We start from the raw sequence: 23985 nt of genomic DNA, 5'->3' as shown, positions 1-23985 counted from the left end.
CGGCCTTTCAGCCGTGGGGGGCGTTATAATGTGACGGTCAATCCCACTATTCGTTGGTAAAAGAGTAGCCGAAGAGTTGGCGGTGGGTGGTGATGACTAGCTGCCTTCCCTCTAGTCTTACACTGCAAAATTAGGGACGGCTAGCACAGATAGCTCTCGAGTAGCTTTGTGCGAAATTCAAAAACAACAACCAATAAAAATATTTGAATTTATTAAAGTGAAATTATGAAAACTATACTTCATTCTAGCTAGATTTAATTGTTTCATGCTTTTAAAACTTTAAAACATTTGGGTCTGAAGTTGTATAATTTCTAAAACAAGAAGGCATTAGGGTCATAATGATACCACACTTTAAAAAACAGATCAAGGTACTAAGCAAGAGCAAGCCATGTACTGTTATCTAAGATAGAGGGCTACAACAACTTTACAATCTCTCTACGTTCTTTTTTATAAAGATTTCACTAATTTAGGATTTCACATTATTAATATGTAAATTTAAAATGTTTTTCTGTCATAAACTAAAGATCGATAAGTGATTTCTGAACCTTAAAATAATTAAACAGAAATCTTCCCATGCTCACGTGGTTTTGTCATTTTCAAAAATTAATTATGTCGGTTTTTTCAGCGTGTTTTATAGATATTATGCATTTAGATCCGTTGTAAGTTTCATTTGAATGACAACTCGTAGAAAGAGTTAAAAATTGTCAAATACTTGGGGGTCGCAAAACAGTTGTGAAGAAAAAAACTCACTAAACTTCAATTCCTTTTTAAGTCGTAAGGAAGGTACAGACTTCCAGCACTAAAAAAGATAAAGGATATTTTAGATAGACATTAATATGTTATTTCAAGTTTGTATGTAATGTTTCTACTGTTGCAGTAAAGGGACAATGAATAGTAGAACAAGACTGGAAACTGATAAACCGTTTAGAATAACAAACTTATTATTATTAATTTTAATCTAAGAAATTATATATAAATTGATGGTATTCATTAATATAGAAAAATAAATTATTGAAGGTGTAACAGTATTAACCCGTGAAAAGTTTTATAACAAATAGATGAAAGCTGGCTCTGTAGCAGCGTTGTTTTGTGGGCTTATATTGATTTTTATGTTGATGTATCAGATTACATTGTGATCCTATGCTTTAGAAAATATAAGGTACGTTTCATGTTCTCCAAACCTCTTGAATTTAGGTAGAAGGATCAAGAAAATTTTCAAATCCCAATGATAAAAGAAAAGAGAGAGAAAGCTACAAAGTCACAAAAACTGTTGTGACTGTATGATGATAAAGTAACAACTTAGAGAATAAAAGTCACGTGACACGCATTTTCTTTTTATTTAAGATTAATTTTAAAATCTGACAATACATCTTCCTATCAGTTTTATACAAAGCCCTTGGATATCAACACAATACAGTAGCATTGAATGATAAACCAAATACACCTGGGTTATACAACTGAAATTATGCATAACATTCAATACTAACCACATTAGCATACGAATTATAAACAGAAAATGCAAAACTAGGTTAACACATCGGCTAAAGCTTAATAATAAATTACTTTGTTTATTAAATTACTACGTACCAAAACAACAATAACAAGGTATTCATATTTTTGTCTTTGAGGCTTACTAACATAGCCTTCTCAACAGAATATGTAGGAAACAAATTTAAATTTTAAGAAAAGGTAGGGATTCTTTGTTATTTGAAGGATTGCTCTAAGTGTTCAAAACAAAATAAATGCTGCAAGAAAAAAAAAGTAGAACTAGTATAGATCTTTAAAAAAATTTCAATTTCTACTTTGGTTGGCATTGTGATCCCTATAGCTAAATGAAGCAGTCTAGTATTCACTTCACTTGTTTATGTGCTTTTTATTGAAGCATTTTGTTTTTGTTTTGGATAGTTCTTATAGCAATTCTACGAATAACCAACGATCTCTACTTTCTATTAAAATGTTATTTAACTTTCACTATTTATTTGCTCAGTTTTCTATGTCCATGAAATGGACACAACATCTATAAACATTCAGTATAGCCCTGTCTGAAATAGTTTTAACTTCTACATGAATTAAAACTGCAATCACAAATTTATACAATTTAACTAGTACTTTGGCCTACAGATAAGTGTATAGAACTGCCAGATTATAAACTTGTGATTATGGTTTTGCAGCAGGATCCCTACTTCATTTCAAAATTCATAATGTTTAATAATTTTGTTGTTTACTTTATATCTTACGCCTGTATAAAGTATGTACTTTAACTTCAGAAACTGTCGCGTGTCTATCCATTGCATATGACACCATCTGTTGGGTTGAAAAGATATTTAAGTACGTAGATGATATGTTTACCATTCACGTTGTACCTGTATATTACATGTGTTCGTGGATTTTTATCGAAATATTTAAAACAGATACCAACAGACCAGTCAAGTAAGCTGGAAAAATCTTGTTGTGATAGTCCGAGCCGTATAGGCGTTTGCCCCGTTGACTAGATCAGTTGGAAAGTAGACGAAAAAGTTGTTGTTTTAGTCATTTTTTAATTGTTTTGCCAATTTTTTACTTAGAAATTCGATAGGGTTTTCTAGCGTGTGAATGATTTGGAATCATTATCGAGCGCTACTATTAAGTACTACCTAAAATACTCCGAAAAAGGTACTGGTCTCAAAAGAGTTTTCCTTACTTACTGTATTACTGTAAAGAGAGTGAACAACCTTTCGATCCACCAATTTAACACTCCTACGAAAAGACGTTTCTAGTCCTGATTTCTCCAAGCCCGTTCCCCTGGCTGTGGTTTCGCTAGATAGTAGATAGGGACAGTGGGAATCTCGTTAATCCATTCATTAATGGATTTAAATGGCAATTTCATTTACATACAAAATTATTAGCCTAATATTAATAACCTTTCAAGTTGCTCTGGAGCCTATTAGGCCCCACTTTTCGTAGGAGTGTTAACAAAGGTGAACTCTTTACTACTGTTTTTGTACCTTACGAGGCCTGGAATTGGTTTTGCAGTATCCGATCCTCTAGGTCAGGAGTGGGCAACTTATTTTTTATAGTAGCCACTGTGGCTAATGAAAGCAACGTTGGTCACACTATTAAAAAAATTGAAAGATGCTACTTTCTTAGATGCTTCAACTAACCTTCAATGTGAAAGTTTCGTGAAATTTGCTTAATATCTATGCTTAATGATCATCTTAGCTCTGCTTCAACTAACCTTCAATGTGAAAGTTTCGTGAAATTTGCTTAATATCTATGTTTAATGATCATCTTAGCTCTGCCTCTAAATTTATGTCAGTAAACCGAGATCTGTATCTGGACTTGAGAAAATCTAGGGTAGAAAATTTTAACTCACACACCCATGGGGACCCAAACATGAAAAATAATTTTGAAATTGCTATCTTAAATTTAGAAGACTCTCATTTATCAGAATAGTGAGCCACATCTCTCTGATAGAACATTTTTGTTTACCTTTTATGTGTTTTACACTTTGCAGGATAAGCATTTCGTCTTCAATTCCACACTTATCCAAAGACAAAAAAGATGTAATTTCCTTACTGAAATTCCCTAAGTCAAGTTGAAATGGATCATGCAAAAATTTAAATACCAATTTCAAATTTTTAAATTCAGAGAAACGTGATTGAAATTTTTGAGATAGATTTTTGATCCAATTTACAGAGAGATCATCTTTAGCATCAGAGAAATCATGGTCCTTATTATTTTCTAGAAAACTATTCAACTTTGCAAAATGTGTCAAATCATTCTTTTGTAATTGTTCCACAAGGAGGTTTAGTTTTAATTGAAATTCATAAATAGACTGTGATTGCTCGCTTATTATTTTACCTCTTCTCTAAAGCTTCGTATTCAAATTATTCAAGTGAGGTATCATGTCGCACAGAAAGTGGAAATCACACTGCCATGACAAAGTTTCAATTTCAGGGAAATTTTTAATCTTACCTTTTTCAACAAGATACACTTTTATTTGAGGGAATAATAAAGTAAACCGTTCCAAGACTTTTCCTCTACTTAACCATCTTATATTTGCAAAATCAGTAAGATGATCAAAAGTACAGTCACTACTTCTCTTCAGAGACTCAACAAACTGTCGATGGATGAGAGAACTCCCACTTCTAATATAATTCACAATTTTTACGACAATGTCCATCAAATTTTACAATTCATCACTTTTAGACATCTGAGCACATAAATTTTCCTGATGCAAAATGCAATGGAAAGAAGGCAACTTGTACTTCACGTTATTTTCAATTAAATGCTGTTGCAAAAGAGAAACAAATCTAAATTTTGCCTTAGTCATGGCTGGAACACCGTCTGTTTTGACAGATACCAATTTGTTAAAATCAAAATTTATTTTTTTTGACGTTTCAAGAAATTTTTCAAAGATGTTTTTTTTCCACATGTTCGATCCACAAAGGCCAAGCATTTTTTCTTTCACTTGAAGATCTGAAGTTATATATCGAACCCAAAATATCAACTGTGCAGTGTCACTAACATTTGTTGACTCATCTTGTGCTAAAGAAAAATACAGTCTTTTTGGTGTTCAAGCAACTGATTTTCTATGCCTTTCGCTAAGTCTACCATTCGAATTCCGATCGCGCCAAACATGCCCGCCCTTTCAGCCGTGAGGGCATTATAATGTGACGACCAATCCCACTATTCATTGGTAAAAGAGTAGTCCAAGAGTTGGCAGTTGGTGGTGATGAATAGATTCCTTCCCTCTAATCTTACACTGCTAAATTAGGAACGGCTAGCGCAGATACCCCTCGAGTAGCTTTGCGCAAAATTCAAAAACAAACGAATCATAATTCTCCAAGAGAGTTTCAATGACCACAATCAATATTTCTTTTACAAGTTCAGCATTAGAAAATAATTTCTTTTTTTTAAGCTAGAATCCAAGCTACTTTATAGCTAGCTAACGGAATTAGTTTTATCGATGATAAAAAATGTTTTAAGGCCTCCCTTGTGTTCATGAAGTTGTGCTTCTAGACGACCAATTTCATTCATACGATTTTTACTACCAACTGGAAATTTTACATCAAATTCATTGTGAAAATTGTTAAAACTGTTTGCTAAAGGTTGTATACTTCATTATTCCTAAAAATTTTGTTACACAAAAGACCCACTGGTTTATTATTTGCTTTAATCACTGCAAATGTCAACTCCCAACGTTCATTAAATTCTCGTTTCACGTTTTTCCAGTCTCGCGCCATTCTCTTTTCAATAGTAATGCCAGAATCAATTAAATTGTCTTTATTTTCTGTGTCACCATCATCTGGATTCTTTCATTTTCGAATTATCCACTTATCAATATTATGAGATTAAAAACAATATATATTTAAACACTTGAAAGTTGCACAGTACAAATATATTTGCAAACGCATGCAAAACAGCGCACACTAGATAGCAAACCTCTAAATCAGACTGACGTTACAAAATGGGCGGAGTCTGTGGCAGTGATGAAGCGTGCTACATTAGCGATGACGTGAGGAGCGCAGTTGCTGATTGCCAAAATAGCGATAATAAAAATAAATGATAGAAAAAGTTGATTCCTAAATTCGAATTGGCCACAGGTGGCCAGTGGCCATGGTGTTGCCCACTCCTGCTCTAGATTATTCACGCATCTTGTTACAAGTGCGTGTGTAACGATTTCTGTGTAGAGTTACGCTGTGATAAAACATACTTTTAACATTTTAAGTAGAAATATTTCTTGTAGATACAGTCAGAGCTATGCGTAGCGTCGCTGTGTTCTTAGGAACAACTAGTGGATCGACGCCCAACTTGAAAATTCTTAGCGATTGAAGGTAGCGTCTATGCAAAGCACTACTTGCTACATTTTAAATAAAAAAATATATAAATTATAATCACTAAAGAAAGACGATGTTTCTATTACAAAAATCATTTAATAATAAGTTTAATCGTGGAAGCAGCCATCTTTGACCTTACATTAAATACTTTTTTTTTAATTTGTTGGAAATGAAAGTGTAAGTGGGCTCCAACCCTACAGTGGTTTGTTACAGTGTAAGATGTGTTTCTCTAAAACGAATATTTATAGTGCCAGTAATAAGAAATCGCTTTTTAATCTAAAGAAACACGTAAGTTACAAACATTTCCATCAAGTCAAAGCTTTTGAAGTCAAGCGAAGAATGAAAGTAAAGAGGTGAAGCAAACGATCAAACAATCAGTTGAAGCAGCAGGAACAAGAGGTCGTACTTTTAGTAAGAAGAGAAACAGGGTGAAATGAAGCTGAACAACCAAATCTTGAAGCCTTCATTGCTGCTAGTGTTAAAAGTGTTAGCCAGTGTAAAACAAATGCACTCGTAATTGTTTTGTTCATTGAGGAAATGCTTCCTTTCAAATCTGTTGAATCACAAGCTTTGAAAAAAATCGTATTCAGACATTATAGACAAATGAAACAGCTACCGATAGGAAGACCCTAATATGCGCAATTAACAATAAATTCGCCAAGAAAAAAACGAGGGACTGAAAGAAAAGCTTAACATAGTAGGGTGGCTCATCATCACCGCAAACTGATGGAGCTGCCGCAACAGGTAAGTTGTAACAAACTATTAACATTTTTCATTTTATAGATAATAAAAATTATCGTTGTTTCTGAAAGTTAAAACATTTAATAATAGAATGAGACATGAAGTAAGTTTCAGCATAGCTATGCAATGAAGGTGTAACATTTTTAATTTACTAGTTTAGCTTTATATTAATCAGTGATGACGAGAAAATCCATTTGTAGAGAAAAATGTATATGTAAAAACAGCTGGTTTGGGTTGAGAAACGTTGTTCGCTCCTCTACATAAAAATTTTCTCAACCCAAACCAGCCGTTTTTACATATATATTTAGTTTTATATTGTTTACTTTTACAGATCTATCTCGACATGATTGATCCAGGAATTCCGAAGATGGAATATGCAGCGCTTGATTTCCATTATCTCACTGGCCACCACAGCTATGACTTGATCGCTAAGGAACTGGAAGCAGTTCACATCAAACATTGTATTCAAATCAAATATAACAAGACCACTACTGATAGTGGGTCCAACTTTGTCAAGGCATTCAGGCTACTTACTGTATCTTTATAGTATATTTTGTTTATTAGCACATTTTAAATCAATATATATAATCTGTAGTAACCTTAATCCATATAGATAACACACATGCGCCTATCTGTCTGTCTCACGATTCCCCCACCAGGGAAATTCAAGATTTAAAAACAATTGCTTTATAACTTATAAATTTAAGTAGTTTAAATTTATATATTATTAAACTATAAATTATTAGCTACGTTTTTATGTTATACTCATTCATACACATAATAATAAGTGGTTTAATTAAATTTTGAATGTAGGTCACTAAGATCTTGTAACATAAGTAGAAACTGATGCCCAGAGTGAGACTTAAATAATGTTACGTCTACATGTGGTTGCTTGTCTGACCGCATAAGGCCCGGCATGGCCAGGTGATTAAGGCGTTCGACTCGTAATCCGAAGGTCGTGTTCGAATCCATTTCAGCCGTGGGGGGCGTTATAATGTGATGGTCAATCCCACAATTCATTGATAAAAGAGTAGCCCATGAGTTGGCGTTGGGTGGTGATGACTAGCTGCCTTCTTTCTAGTCTTACAATACTAAACAAGGGACGGCTAGCGCAGATAGCCCTCTCGTAACTTTGCGTGGAATTCAAAAAACAAACCTGACCGCGTAATTTTTTTTTCAAATAGAAAATAACTTATCAACGTAACACATAATGCCAGGCCCGGCATGGCAAAGCGTGTTAAAGCATTCGACTCGTAATCCGAGGGTCGCGGGTTCGAATCCCGGTCGCACCAAATATGCTTGCCCTTTCAGCCGTGGGGGGCGTTATAATGTGAAGGTCAATCCCACTATTCGTTGGTAAAAGAGTAGCCCAAGAGTTGGCGGTGGGTGGTGATGACTAGCTGCCTTTCCTCTAGTCTTACACTGTTAAATTAGGGACGGCTAGAGCAGATAGCCCTCGAGTGGCTTTGCAAGAAATTCAAAACAAAACAAACAAAAACACATAATGCCTGAAAGAAAGCATAGCTTAAACGCTGTATGAAAAATGATAAAAAAAGGAAAGTTCAAGGAAGGACGTGTAAACTCCTACAAATGTTATGTGGGTGGAGGCTAGTATATATTAATACTGGTACTGTTTCTCACGTTTTGGTGTTCGTGATTTTTCTGTCTATGCTTCTGAGCTTTATAATATTCTCCCTATAGATCTGTAAAACACGACGTCTGTTAGGTCTTTTAAAATTGTATCTCTTTCACCTGATTTTCGACTAATGTAGACAAAAGCTTTAAATGGCTGACAATAGCTAGAGGAGCACTGTATAATAAATTAAGTTATTACTATTATATCATGTCAATACGGCAATACCAAACCAAGATGATACTACTAAGCTATGCCACACATCATAAACATATATTTTTATATGTTACTATTTGTTTTGCAGCATCTTCTCCTCTGAATCAAATGTTGAAACTAAAAATAGTGATTCAGTGGATTCCAAACCAGAGCACATAAAGAATGAAAAACAAGAACGTGAGGTTTGTTTTCTCCACTAACATCTTCAGTGTACAGCAAACACACTAAATTTGGTAATAACCAGACATAGAAAAAATCAAACTGAGCGATGATACTTTCAAAAAAGTGTACCGATAGGCAACTGCGAAACCCAAGACGCTCTGAAACAAACAGAGATGCAATCAAATAACAGCTGCCTTTATAAAGAAGTGGACGAACGTTTTATTGCTCCCTGCGCTGCACGATGGAATTCAAGGTACGATCCGTTCATTGTTATGAAAAGTTTATTAACGAAAAGAGAGGGTTCGATCAGTAAAGTGTGTGATGAACTGGGTATCGATCATTTCAACAAACCGGATATAAACTTCATCAAATAATACGTAATCGTCATGTGATTTGTAGCATGAGCGCTATACTTAATACTTCTGTCAACACTTACTGCATCTTCAACAAAACTGAAATATCTTTGTATTTCCAAAGATTGGAAATATTGTATTTCCAAACTTGTAAGTTAATATTCTGATTTCAGAAGGTGAAGAGTGAATAACCTAGACGTGCATGTGCAGCAAAACAAAATCCAGACTTCGTAAAATACGAAGGTAGTTTATGTGTGTGTTTATGTTTTTTCGTATAGCAAAACCACATAGGGCTATCTGCTGAGTCTACCGAGGGGAAATGAGCTCCTGATTTTAGTGTTGTAAATCCATAGACTTACCGTTGCACGAAGGTAGTAGTAAACAGTTCACTTCTGTCAACTGACATCCTAAAGAATCATTTGAGTATCGAAACGTTATTCGCTCTCTTTACAACAATATATTAAATAAAGAAAACTGTTTTTAGACTGTTAACCTTTTAGGAGTATTCTGTTAAAAAGGCCGCGTTAGTAAGTTGGAAAGACAAAAATATTAATATCTTACCAAGCTTTAGCCGATGTGTTAAGATTATAAAACCTAGTTTTGCATTTTCTGTTTATAATTCGTATGCTAATGTGGTTAGTATTGAATGTTATGCATTATTTTAGTTGTACAACCCAGTTGTATTTGGTTTATCATTCAATGATACTGTATTCTGGTTGATATCCAAGATCATTGTATAAAATTGATAGGAAGATGGTATTGTCATATTTTAAAATGCGTATACGTGACTTTTATTCTCTAAGCTGTTATTTCATTATCATACAGTCACAACAGTTTTTTTACTTTGTTACTTTCTCTTTTCACCAGCGTACATTTTTCTTGCTCTAACGTCAGCGGTGCGTTATTGAAGAGGTAGCACGCACAGTACACAGGCAACGGTAAAAGAAATATTTGGTAGCATTTGTACCTCCTACGTTGTTGTTTTTTTGTAATTTAATTAGCATTCCAAAATATAATCTGTTTCTAACAATGGTATATTACCTTCAAGTTAATTTTCATCTCCCTATTTTCCTCTTATCCAAAATTGTATTGAAAATACATTTTTTGTCACAAGTATGTAAACAAACAACTGTATATAAATTGAAAAGTACAAATGTACTGAAAACTGAGGCTGTAAAACATACCATGGTTTTTACAGATACCATAAGCCAGATGTTTAATATTAACTATGTTTATGTTTAAGTACAGATGTTTAATATTACCATCGTCATATTTACCTGCCTTCCTCGTATTTCAAAGGATTGAAGCCTTGTCCGCTGGGATCAATGACCCTCGCAAACAGTACCAGAAGGTAGAGAAGGAAACCGAGACATGCTACAAAGTGTAGAAAACATACTATCCTCCACATCAGGTTACCTACATTTCAAGAAATTCGATAAACAATAACTAATAAAAGTATTAACGTCAAACAATATCATAATACTTAATACAAGTCTCCGTTATTTTTCGATCTGTAAAACATCTTATGGCTAAACAGCTACGTGAGGAACTCTAAGGTTCATTTACAGCCGCTCCTAATTCACAACTGTTGACAGAAGGAGAGCAAGTCAGAAGCATCTACCAGGGATTGTCATTTTTATAACTTAACCAAAGCTAAAAATGGGAAGGATGTTAAGTAGTATATCCCGAGCTTGAACTTTGAACCTTCTAATTCGCAGCTGTCACACTAACCACTCGACGACGAGGAAATAGAACAAATCGAGAATATAAATATAACACTTATAAAATAACCATAACTGCAGTATTTTCCTTATTTTAATTTGCACCTTTATATTAGTCGCAGAGCTTATTTTAGTTTTTAAAGTTTTTGTAATTATATAAATCACAACCCTGTAATCGTAGAAAGGTAGTCCTGCTTGTGGCGGATTTAAGGTTGTGTAGCTCAAGGGCTAATAATTTTTATAGACTCTACATCCCATGTAATTTTAAATAGGATAAAATTATCAATGGGCCCCATTAAGACCATTAGCCCTGGGGCTGTGCCCCTTCTAACCGCTCCTAAATACGCTACTGCGTTCTACTATTACATAAAATGTATTATTATTAGTTATGTAGACATACATTGTTCTTTTTAATGTTTTTCTAGCTTCACTTTTGACGTTCATCTTTTTGAAGTCGCGTAGTTAAATTTCTAGCGCTGATGACACAAATAGTGGTTATGATTGTGTTATCTGTTACCTGTTTAAATATAATTGTTATTATAATAAATATTGAATGTTACTTTGTATTTCATTTCTCCTATGAAAATTGTGATCACTCAAGAAATTAATATGGACAATCACTGAACCATTAAAAAAAATCGTAAATAAGTAGCACACAAAATTCTTTTGGGAGAATAATAGCGACTTATACAAACGAAACTACGATATCTAATACAACTTTTCATTTGTTTCTGTTTGTGTTAGTGTGTTTTCTTATAATTAAATCACATCTGGCTATCTGCTGTGTCCGCCGAGAGAAATCGAACCTGTGATTTTAACGTTGTAAATCCGCTGACTTACCGCTGTACTAGCGAGGGGCCTGAAATTTAATCTTGAGTGTTTTTGTTTGTTTAAACACAAAGCAACATCATAGGCTACCTGCGTTCTGTCGACCACGGGAAATTGAACTCCATTATTTAATATTTTAATCTGTAAACTTAGTGCTGTCACACTGAGAGACTAATCTTGCTAATGAAGATATACTTGTATAACGTGATATTCTATCCTGATGTTTTCAATTGGTAATGCAAATTGGGTTTTCCGATTTCAGTTATTCTCATTATTATTATTATTTTATTTTTATAATTACAAACCTTGTTGTAATGAAAGTTTGGTTTAATTTATTGTTTTTTTATTTAACGTTAAAATTCGAGGATCGGTAGGCACAGCGAAGATAGCCCAATGTGTAGTTTTGCACTTAAAAACAAAGCTTATCTTTATCTCCTATTGACAGTAGTTTTCGCTGATTCTGAAACTCGATTTTATAGGATTCCTAGAAATGTCTTTTTCTTTTTGTATACATTTAGTTCATTTTACCGGTTTAGTATGTTCATGCGTTTATCGGCAATTCTATGTTAATCTAATCACCTTCCAAATAACCACATTAATTTAAACTCTTAATGTTCATCCCGTATGTACCTATCGGAATGATACATAATATTTGTAGTTCTTTTTCAGTAGCGAAAATGAATAAGTTCGCATTATCTTTAATCATCCACAAATTTCTAAATAATTTTGGACATCATCTGTTTAGTTCTCAGACTCACCTGTTAAACGAATCTCCTGCGCAGTTTCGCTTTAACGACTAGTCTAAACAATTATTGCACGAAAAATAAGATCAAAACAAATGTTAGTGTGTATATGTGAATTTATAACAGAGCACGTTTTTTTGTTTTGTTTTTTATGAGCTCGAGACTTGGAAAAAGATACGTTCTACCTACCAGTTATAACTGGGCGGATCGCAATCAGCAGGGTTAGCATAGAAGGTACAGCATACACCACCTACCAACAAAGAAAACAAATGAGAAAAGAAAAAAAACATCGATAAAACGGCCACGTTATGTTTTACTTATAACACAACGCCCGTTATTATATCAATTGTTTTTTAAACTTGTGATTTCTCAATTTCTTTATCGTATATTGTAGACACGATAATGTTGGAAAAATAAAGATTGATGGGAGGAACTAAACTAAATGCTATTTATAATTCATTTGTTTGGTTCCATTTTCATATAAAAAGTAAAGGAAGATAAGCAAACATTATTGCAATTTGTATTGTTTTCTGTGGTTCTTCCTCAAAGATTTGGAGAGTTTATTTTCTTACCATAACGGCGTTTAGGGTTAGAGTTTCACAGTATCATGTGCTTTATTTTCTCTCCCTCTTTTTTACGTTATCCGTATATTTTGTGGGTTAATAACCTTGCCCCACTGATAGCATTTCTGGAAACGTCCACACAGTAAAATAAAAATATATATCTATACATTTTGATTGATTTGATAATATACTTAGCTAGCCGACTGCCTATATAAATTCCATTAGAGAAAAACTGAAAGATTTTAATTAAAACAACTATTTCAAAACCAAGAAAATACTACATATTATAATTAAGCTTCACGAGGTGTGTAAAACTAATGAGTATACTTTAGTCTAAATTTCTTTTATTAACAGTTTTTATTAAAATTAGCAATTCAACCACCGGTGAAGTTAACTCACCATCCACAAAACAGGATCAGGGTCGTTTACCTGTAAATAGTGTAAAAAAACTGGATCAGAAAACCAATTTCAAGTGGTAATGTATACGCAAGTTACATGTAACATTCATTACTACTGCTCAAGGAAAGCAAATTTTTTGTATTGTTTTTATAATTTTTCGTAAACTTGCACAAAAGATTTCTGTACAAAGTAGTCCCTAACTTTGAATTAAGATACTATAGGTGAGATACTTTGTCATTAATTCGCTACCTTCTCGACTCCTAGTGACATAGCGGTATGTTTGCGGACTTACAATGCTAGAAACTTGGTTTCGATACCCGTGGTGGGCTGAGCACAGATAACCCATTGTGCTTAACTTCAAACAAACAATCAATTAATCGCTACTATTTCTCGTCTAATAATACGACTGTTACTCTGATATCGCGTTCACAGCCTCAAAATACAAAGTTTTTATGGCAACGGGTCATGATCCATGAATTCTTGGATTCAAAATGAGGAACGAACATTTCTTACCGATAAGTATCATAACTGTGCACATAATGTATTTGGCGGTTTCTTGAGTTTCACGTCAAGTGTGTACGTTTCTCTTACAGCAAAGCCACATCGGGCTATCTGCTGTGTTCACCGAGTGGAATCGAACCCTTGATTTTAGCGTTATAAATTCGTAGACTTTCCGCTGTCCCAGCGGGGAACAAGTTTGAGCTCAAGCCAGGACTTTTAGTGTAACTTTTGTGTAAATAGTACAAGTAGAAGGAAACGAAAAAAATTGGGTAAATTACTTAATTTACTTATTTTTCACTTATTTTTAGAATTAATACAGGGATAATAATAGTTGTAATTAAATTTATAAGTAGATGAATTGTTTGGAGTTAAGCACACAGCTTAACGGGTAGCGTAACCCGGTATTGAATTTAAATAGTGGGTTACACCAATTCCTCATTTATGAACAGTGTATTTTTCATCTGACAAATCAACTGTGTTCTACTCTGAAACTGAAACATTTTAGCATTCATTAGTACATCAGTCAAATTTTATCAACTTTGTCAATTTTTTATCAAATTTAATTAAAATAACGTTTTCCTGGTTTGACTAGTTTTAGTTTTAGGGTGTAACTAAAACTCCAAAATCTTGGATATCCGAGAGAGAAAATTAGAATACATTACTTATTGAAATTTTTTCTTCTACTCTTCGAAAAAAACCCTAGTAGAACAATGATGTGTCTGCGCACTTACAACCTTAGAAATCGGATTACGATACCCGTAATGGGCACAGCACAGATCAACCATTGTGTAGCTGTGTGCTTAATTACGAACAAAGCTCTTCGAAGTCACAAGTAGATGTAGCAAATCTCTAGACGATGCTGTACAGTTGATTTGATGCTATACACCGTCTCCCTTGATGTACTTGAGCAAAATAATTATGTTTTATTCATTGAGAAAGTTGCCGTGCATCTTTTCTCTCTCTTTCAAACGACATTGGCATTATCGATTTCAAGAAAACAAATTTCACGTGCAAAATGTTCGCAAACCTTTACTCGCTATTTTATTGTTTTATTGAATAAACTAGATAAAGAGCAAACACTGCTTGCAATTCCAGCCTGGTTTAACTTATAATAAATTAATCGAAATTACCGAGTTTTTTAAGCGTGTTTATAGAGCGACCAAAAATTACCAAACTGTTAACTCTAATAAATAAGCTGTTTGTTGAAAACATCATTATGTAATAATATTGCTTTTCAGCGTTGAATAATTATCTTGATAACAAGTACAATCGTACATAAAATTCAGGCAAGTTATTCACTTATATCAAACTTCACTAAAATTCGCTCCATACCAATGCAACTTCTGAAAAATAGAATTTTTAAATATATATTTTACTAATTAAAATGGTACATCATATGTATGACACGAAACTTTGTAAGATTAACTGAAAGAGGTTCGAGCTTTCAACAAAATCCGCAGGTTAAAACCATTGTTTAAGGACTAAACATTGTTAGAAAAATTTTAAAATATTTTTACCTGAACACATGTAGCAAGAAAGAAAAAGAATGAGATTAGTAGATTTACACACCGCCAGAGTACCACGTTCGTGGATCCACAAATTCGGTGGCTTGTTTTACAGATAGGAGCCTTGGCTCTATAAACAATGCGAAAATCTGCATTAGTAACATGAACAACAAATCTTAAATTAACAGTATTTAACGTAAGTATGTGACTAATAACGTTGAAAAGGTTTCAAAATTAGAATTCGTATTATACTATTGTGTTATTTTTCACTTGTATACCTACTTGGTTATTTACAGGAAACTCCATTACATTAGGACAGATAACTTATGAATGTTTTGTTTCCGAATTTTGTGCGAACCTACAAGGGCTATCTGCGCTCGCCGCCCCTATTTTAGCAGTATAAGACTAGAGAGAAGGCAGCTAGTCATCACCACCCACCACCAACTCATTGGCCGTAAAATTATAACACCCGCACGGCTGAAAGCACGAAAATGTTTAATGGGATGGTGAACCGAACCCGCAACCCTCAGATTGCGATTCGAACACCCTAATCACCTTGTTATGCCAATTTGTACACTACCACAAACAGTATATCAACTCAAGGAGAATGAAATATTTCATCTTTATTTAAAAAAATACTTTTTCTGTAGTTAAAAACAAAGGTACACAAGTGGCTATTTGTGAGTGCCAAACATGGGTATCGAAACATAGTTTTTAACCTTATGAACCTTCAGATGCAGTGGTGAGCTTTGTATGATTTGGTACCTTACATATGCAAGCATTATATTAGCTAATAAATGAAAAAATATTTGTGTGAAAAAATCTTAAAGGTGTACTAGTTGATTACCGATAACAACTTAATGAGAATGAAGTGAGTTGGATAAAAATTGGTTGTCTTTAAAATGACTGAGATTTGTAAGAGCATAGCAGCAAATATTACTAAATGTTATAGCCTTACCACTTCATAATTTCCGAAACTGTAACCACTAATATGAATGTTTGTTGTTGTTTTTTTAATTAACCACAAAACTACACAATGGGCTGTCTGTGATTTGCCCACCACAGGTATCAAAATCCGGTTTTTAGCGGTGTGAGTTAATATGAATGGATCTGTATGTTAATATAAATATTTTATATCTTAGTAACTCCTCAATACTTACAAAAAATGTTATATGGTAATTAACAAATTCGATGATGATGTTTGTATTAGTTCACAGGATGATAGATAAAGGACAATATCACAGAATGGACAGGAAAGTTTTACGTTACGTGATATCCATCTTAAACAAACCTTAGAATCGTGTAACCTGCCTCACACTCGAACTAACGTATGGAACTGTCAGCAGAAATATCGGTTCTAATGGACTACTTTGTTTGTTTGCTTGTTCTAGGACAAAGCCACAATAGGCTAATTGCTGTGTCCACCATGGGGAATGGAACCCTGATTTTAGCGTTATAAGTCCGTAAAGTTAATTCTGTTCCAACGAGGGACCCTAATCTGTCACAAAGTACATGCTGATCACACCGTTGAGTGTGTCCTTATGTCGAAGAAGTCACACTATAAAGCATGACTTCTCACCGTTCTTCTCTATGAGCCCCCCAGTGACTTAAAACGCTGGAAACTGGGTTTCGATACCTGTGGTGAACAGAGCAAAGATAGCCCATTGTGTAGCCTTGTGCTTAATTCAAAACAAAACAACAACATCTTCTCTATGAGCGCACTATCGGTAATATTAGCCGCGTGTTCCATGGGCAACTGATACTGCCTTACAGAAAATCCACAGAACGTACGTCTTAGAAATCTCACAAGATCGTGTCCTCGTCGTGGTACAAAGGTAGACCTTGCCGGAAACCAAAGGCTCTAAAGATACAACATAACCAGCAAGCATCGTTTCCATTCTCCACAGAACACAATGCTTCTCTTCAGCTACTCTGTTGAAAAACATCTTTATAATATACTGCCGTCAATATCAGAGCTAGCCATATTGTGGCTTGTTTGTAACTAAGCACAAAGTTGTACAATGAACTATCTGCGCTCTGCCCACCACGAATGTCGAAACCCGGATTATAGCGTTGTAAGTCCACAGACATACCGCCGTGCCACTGGAATGCTGTTATTATGGCCATTGCGAACTCTGTATTAGGCGTCCCTGTGCTGTAAAATTGACAAGAACTGCTAATCGCAATGTCAATTTTGGCGTCCTTTAAGGTGAGCGCCCCTTTAAGAACCGGTTCTGACCAATATGACGTGTACAACATTACTTTTTTTAAGTACAGTTTGTACCAGATAAAATGTTCAAAATCACTAAAACCGTTGAAATCGCATGTCCATACTTGTATTTTTTGTTTTAGATTCGTATTCATGTAGTGAGCTATTTTAAAACCTAAAAAATATTTTTAATTCGCAAAGCATATCATACCTTCAGTTGTAGAAATTCTGATAAACTATAAACAAAATCTCCAGCCCAGCGAAGTGCTAGTTTTCACTATATTTTCAGTTTCTACAGAGAATTCTCCATAATTGATTGACAAAATTGTTAATGATAAATGTACGGTACATAAGTTCACAGCCTGGCACGACCTCATGATCACTGCGCTCAAGGTACAAACTCGAATCTCATCACTAAACATGCTCGACATTTGAGATATTATAATAAGACAATCAACCCTACACTATTCGATTATTTTAACCCAAGAGTTTCCCATGGGTAGTTTTGACCATCTTCTTTCTCTCTAGTCTAAGAATTTTATATTAGAGATTACACTAGTGCAAATAGTCCTCAAATAGATTTACACGAAATTCAACAAAAACTAAACAAACATACATCTAGGAGCTACCATTCATGCTTCAGCACTTATCACAGAGGAGTTGGATCGGTAGTGCTGTAGCATTCCCACTTTCACATGTTCGACTTACAGTTACACAGAAAGTGTTCGTACCCCTGCGTCCCGAGTGGTTTTTTGCTCATAACATAAAAGGTATCAAGAGTAGGCTAATAAACGTAAAATATATTATACATATTATATTAACACACATCTATATAAATTTTTATGTAAATTAAACGAAAAATAAACTGTTTATAAACAAATAACCAAAAATAGGAGGAGCAGAAAGTGTTCGTACAGTTCAGAACGTGTGAAAAAACTGATATTCCCGTAAAAATTTTGTTTAGTTTGGCGAATAAACTACATTATACCATTCTATAACTAGACACTGAGTTCATAATTATTGAAATTTAGCCAACAAAAAATGTACGCAATTTAGCAACTAGACACGGGGTTCATAATTATTGGAATTTAGCCAGCAAAAAATGTACTTCCGGCAATTTAGCGCCGTCTCCGTCATTATTTGCTTGGTCATCATGGCGAACAGGAAACAACTGTCCAGTGATTTAAAAAAACCGAATTATTGTAAAATACAAGTCTCGTGTGTCTCTTTCCGGTATTACTACACAACTTAATGGGCCGAAATCTACTGCTAACCTCCCTCGTTCCGGACGCCTCACCAAATTTCCAGAGAGAACCAAGAGGAAGGTTCTCAGAGAAGTTAGTAGGAACCCTCGTTTAACACGTAATGACATACAGAAACTGGTAAGGGAAACTGGGGTTGAAGTAAGCAACTCTACAGTTACGAACACGTTATGCTCTTCTGGGTTCAAAGCATGCCGTCCTCGTAGAACTCCATATTTAAAGCCTGTTCATTTAGAAGCACGATTGAGGTATGCAAGAAAGCATGTAGATAAACCCTTTACCTATTGGAAGAGTATTCTTTGGTTAGACAAGACTAAAATCGAGCTTTTCGGCCACAATGATGTTCGCAATATTTTCTGTAAGAAGGGGGAAGAAATATTCCAAAGAACACCGTTCCTACAGTTAAACACGGAGGTGGCTCGATCATGCTATGGGGTTCCTTTAGCTCTTCTGATGTAGGCAGCCTCCACCGCGTCAACGGAATCATGAAAAAAAAAGAGTACGTTGATATATTAGGCACTTATGTAAAAAATGATGCTCGAAACTTGCGGCTTGGGGATCGCTGGATCTTCCAGCACGACAATGACCCTAAGCGCACGAGGAACCATATAACCGTTCTGGAGTGGCCATCGTAGTCATCCGATCTCAACCCAATTGAAAACGTTTGGCATCAAACCAGGGTTCATCAGCGTCATCCGAAAAACTTGCAAGAGTTGGAGGCTTTCTGTAAAGAAGAATGGAAGAAAATAGCAGTCGAGTACTGTCAAACGATCATGGAGGACTATGAGGAGAGACCGCACAAAAGTAATTCACCTGAAAGGTTACATAACTGACCATTAAAGTAAACGCACGAACACTTTCTGCCCCTCCTGTATTTGGTTATTTGTTTATAAACAATTTATTTGTCGTTAAATTTACATAAAAATTTATGTAGATGTGTGTTAGTATAATATTTATAATATACTCTACTTTCATTATCCTAATCGTAATAATTTCTAAGTTATGAGGAAAAAACTACTAACGACGCAGGGGTACGAATTATATCAATTTTCTAGGGAACATGCCCCTGACCTCTTTAAAAGTACCTGCATTTGGCAGTACGGAAGATACTTATAATTTCAATCTATTATTGTAAAATCTGCACATTTAGCTAAACACCCCAGTTAGCAAATCTTTTCTACATCACTGTATCAGTTAGTCCGTCACTAAAACATTCGTGTTGTTGACCCTTTCCAGGCTTAGCCCTCCAGTTTAATAACTAAGTGGACTTTTTTTAATGTCTATTAGTTTTTGCTGGTATAAAAATGACCATAAGTGAGAAGACATGAACCAAAGTTAATACAACTCGATGAAGGTTATCACGACCTTCGTTTGGAAAGAATTTAGGCAGCATATTTAACATGAGTTACTTTGGCCTACTTTCTATCGATTTCTGCTCTTCTCCTTGATTTCGAGAATACGTTTTAAATACGAAGACCCTGTGAGAGTGCATAAACAGTAATAACGAATTACAAAACAACAAAACTAATTACACAAGTTCTGTTACATTTACTGTACTTGTAAATCTCGACTGTAGAAGTCGCCGTCTTTCTCCTGTCTCATTCTTCCATGCTATAATCACAGAAGAAGAGACAACGTATTCCACTAAGGGGAAAGCCACCAAAACAGGATGTATATTGCTGTTGATACAGGCAGTGACAAAACAAAACAAAAGACGCTCTGCGAAATGACATGAAGAAGTTATGACTCGTTGATGAGGATGCTAAACTACAAAAGAAATATAAGCACGTAAACAAACCTGAGTATAATAACTGTCGGTTCGATAATAACAGTTTAATAGTAAAGATGGCGAAAAAGGTAGCCCAAGAGTTGGCGGGTGGTGATTACTAGCTGCCTTTCCTCTAGTCTTACACTGCTAAATTAGGGGTGGCTAGCGCAGATATCCCTCGTGTAGGCTAGCGAGAAATTCAAAGCAAACAAAGCTGTGAAGCAGCCCAATGTATACTGTAAGCCTAACTAGCGATCATATATATATAATGTTGGCTATGAATCTTCAGTACTGACAACTAAACTTTCAGATAATAATGTAAAAACATGCGACCTCTATCATAAAATTGTTAACTCTAATGTTTAGGTTGAAAACCGCCCCTCCCCCGCCCCCCGCTAGTACAGCGGTAAGGTAGACTCAGCAGATTACCCGATGTGGCGTTACTATAAAAAAAAAACACACCTTAAAAACTAAAATCGAAGTTTCAGATTCTAAAGTGACGTGTCGCGTGCCAGCTTTGCATTTTTTATCTGAGACAAGCAGTTAACGAAGTGAAACTAAATATTTTATACTAGTAACACACGCCAACGTAAGCTGCTAGTAACGTCTTTTTTGTTTATATTACTGAATTGATTTTGAAATATCTAATCTAAACGTGATAACCTGTCGCTAAGATACCATGTTGAATGGATTATTTGAGAAGTACAACTAAATTTATTAGTTAGAGAACAGTTTGTTTGTTTTGAAAATCGCGCAAAGCTAGCCGTCCCTAATTTTGCAGTATAAGACTACACCAGAGGGAAAGCAGCTAGTCATCACTACCCATCGCCAACTCTTGGGCTACTCTTTACCAACGAATAGTGGGATTGACCGTAACATTATAACGTCCTCACGACTGAAAGGGCTAGCATGTTTGGTGCGATAGAAATTCGAACCCGCGACCCTCAGAGTACGAGTCAAGTGCCTTAACTACCTGGCCATGCCGGGCCGTTAGAGGACGGAAACGCCTTAATGAGCGTAGTGATAGGTAAATCTACTTCTTACATAATAATAATACTTGAATTTATTTTTATTTTGGTAAAAAAATCATTTTCACTTAATTCTTAAAACTTCGTTAATTCTATTTTGCATTTATACAAATTCTTATTAGCTGTTCTGTGAGAAAGTTTAGGTGTTTTCAGTTTGTACATTTACGTGAATCGTAAATATTAATCAGAGATGCAAAGCGGACTAATACATAATTTATTAAATGCAACTGATACATTTATATAGCGATTTATGTTGATTATAAATTTTGAGTACTGACATCCAACCCTTAAGAGAAAAATGCACAAATTTAGTTGATGAAAGCAATGGAATACAAAATTCATAATTTTAAGTAACATAGCGCACATTAACATAACATAACGTTCTGGGACAACATGGGACATATTGATCCATCTCTACTGTTGCACTCTCTAAACTAAAAGAAATTTGGAAAACAACAACTTAAAGCCAACCCTTATCATTCATATACTTATCAAGTTTTCTCTTAAATTCGCTTAAAATTTACTGTCTCTACAACATCCAGATGCAACCTATTCCATAGGCCATCCCCGTTAGAAAAATAAAACTGTCTTAGCTGAAGACGACTTCTAACCTGCCAAAGTTTGTATTTGTGTCTATAGTCCTGATATTATTACTGTTAAATATGAAAGTATGATGCATCAACACAATCAATTTTCTTTAGTCTCTTAAAAACTTTAAGGTAATTTGGGAGATTTTAGCCTCTCCTTTTCTGACAACCACTCCATCCCAGACACCATTCTAGTAACCATTTTCTGAACCCTTTTCAACTGTTGTATGTCCTTCCTGAGGTAAGGAGCCAAAGACTGAACACAATATTCTAATGCGGTCTAACTAGTAACCACATTATGACCTCTTAGTGAAATTATGACCTCTTTATTAAGAAAGTTTTCAACTTCTATCGGACTTAACATGGCGGGTACAAAACCATGTTTTTCTCACTCTTTGGTGTGTGTGGCCCGCCATGGCCAGGTGGTTAAGGCACTCGACTTATAATCCGAGGGTGGCGGGTTCGAATCCCGTCACAACACCAAACATGCTCGCCCTTTCAGTCGTGAGGGGCGTTGTAATGTGACGGTCCATCCTACTATTCGTTGATAAAAAAGTAGCCCAAGTGTTGGCGGTGGGTAGTGATGACTAGCTGCCTTCCCTCTAGACTTACACTGCGAAATTAGGGACGGCTAGCGCAGATAGCTCTCCGGTAGCTTTGCGCGAAATTCAAAACAAACCATATCTTTGGTGTGTACGTCAATACTCTTAGAGAGTTCACTTCAAACATTGGCCCGGCATGGCCAAGCGTGATAAGGCGTTCGACTCGTAATCCGAGGGTCGCGAGTTCGAATCCCGGTAACACCAAACATGCTCGCCCCTTCAGCCGTGGGGGCGTTATAATGTGACGGTCAATCCCACTATTCGTTGGTAAAAGAGTAGCCCATGAGTTGGCGGTTGGTGGTGATGACTAGCTGCCTTCCCTCTAGTCTTACACTGCTAAATTAGGGACGGCTAGCACAGATAGCCCTCGAGTAGCTTTGCGCGAAATTCAAAACAAACAAAACAAACACTTCAAACAAGAAGATAACATGTAAGTTAGCTTTGAGTTGACCCGGCATGGCCAAGCGTGTTAAGGCGTGCGACTCGTAATCTGAGGGTCGCGGGTTCGCATCCCCGTCGTGCCAAACATGCTCGCCCTTTTTAGCCGTGGGGGCGTTATTATGTGACGGTCAACCCCACTATTCGTTGGTAAAAGAGTAGCCCAAGAGTTGGCGGTGGGTGGTGATGACTAGCTGCCTTCCCTCTAGTCTTACACTGCTAAATTAGGGACGGCTAGCACAGATAGCCCTCGAGTAGCTTTGTGCGAAATTCAAAAAACAAACAAACAAACGCTTTGAGTTACCAGTTTCTTATGAGAAGGCAAATACCGACAGTCGAAACAATACTAAATGATGTTTGTTAAGTATATGTGAAGGTAAAAAACGAGTGTTTGTCTTTTACATTTATAAATCTGGCGTTTGCTCCGGTCGAATAAAGATATGGTTAAATTAAGTTAATTTATTTTAAACAATAAAACTAAACTAGATATGTAGAACTCAGCGGCTTTTGAGATATTTAACGCTGGATATAGTGCACTGCTTGTTGAACCATAAAGCTAATAAATCAGTAATGCACAAAGTCCGGCCGTGATGTCCAACGGGAAAATCAAACATAGAGAGTTCGCACCTGCGCGAAGATTAAGCGCTATAGAAGAATATGCATTAGATTAGATACTGGATGGTTCCATATTTGTGTCGAGCAATAAAGAAAATTTAATAAGCAAATCTCGTTAATGCATAGGCATTTAATCATTGGCGCAATGACGTAATATTTCCGTAATTACGAAATCTTACGTGTTCCAATTGTTCTTCGAGATTTACTTACGAGCCCTATTTTGATATTATTTCGTAACAAAAGTGGCAGCTAATCGTAAAAGAAAAGTTGACGACGAAAACCGACAGTTTCA

The 23985-nt window shown here is 35.4% G+C and overlaps 1 protein-coding gene and 1 long non-coding RNA gene across 9 annotated transcripts in view; one reads left to right on the top strand and one right to left on the bottom strand.

Moving 5' to 3' along the window:
• The window catches only part of LOC143232767 (transmembrane protein 220-like), a 33721-nt gene that overhangs the window by 3353 nt on the left and 6383 nt on the right, over positions 1-23985 (bottom strand). For 3 of the 8 annotated variants that reach the window (XM_076468597.1, XM_076468591.1, XM_076468590.1), the window contains exons 2-5: positions 15197-15314; positions 13179-13208; positions 12406-12466; positions 10202-10340 (exon numbers count right to left, since the gene is read on the bottom strand). In XM_076468597.1, coding sequence (XP_076324712.1) covers positions 10202-10340; positions 12406-12466; positions 13179-13208; positions 15197-15314 — 348 coding nt within the window. The remainder of the gene's footprint in view (positions 1-10201; positions 10341-12405; positions 12467-13178; positions 13209-15196; positions 15315-23985) is intronic. The other 5 variants (XM_076468593.1, XM_076468595.1, XM_076468592.1 and 2 more) reach the window with 3 other exon arrangements.
• On the top strand, positions 5278-10204 carry LOC143232768 (uncharacterized). Its single transcript, XR_013017723.1, has 2 exons — positions 5278-6563; positions 6892-10204. It is a non-coding gene; the product is annotated as an uncharacterized LOC143232768 (long non-coding RNA).

This window comes from Tachypleus tridentatus, chromosome 11, assembly GCF_004210375.1.
Source record: "Tachypleus tridentatus isolate NWPU-2018 chromosome 11, ASM421037v1, whole genome shotgun sequence".
Lineage (NCBI taxonomy): Eukaryota > Metazoa > Arthropoda > Merostomata > Xiphosura > Limulidae > Tachypleus > Tachypleus tridentatus.
This window is presented reverse-complemented; position numbering and strand designations above follow the sequence as displayed.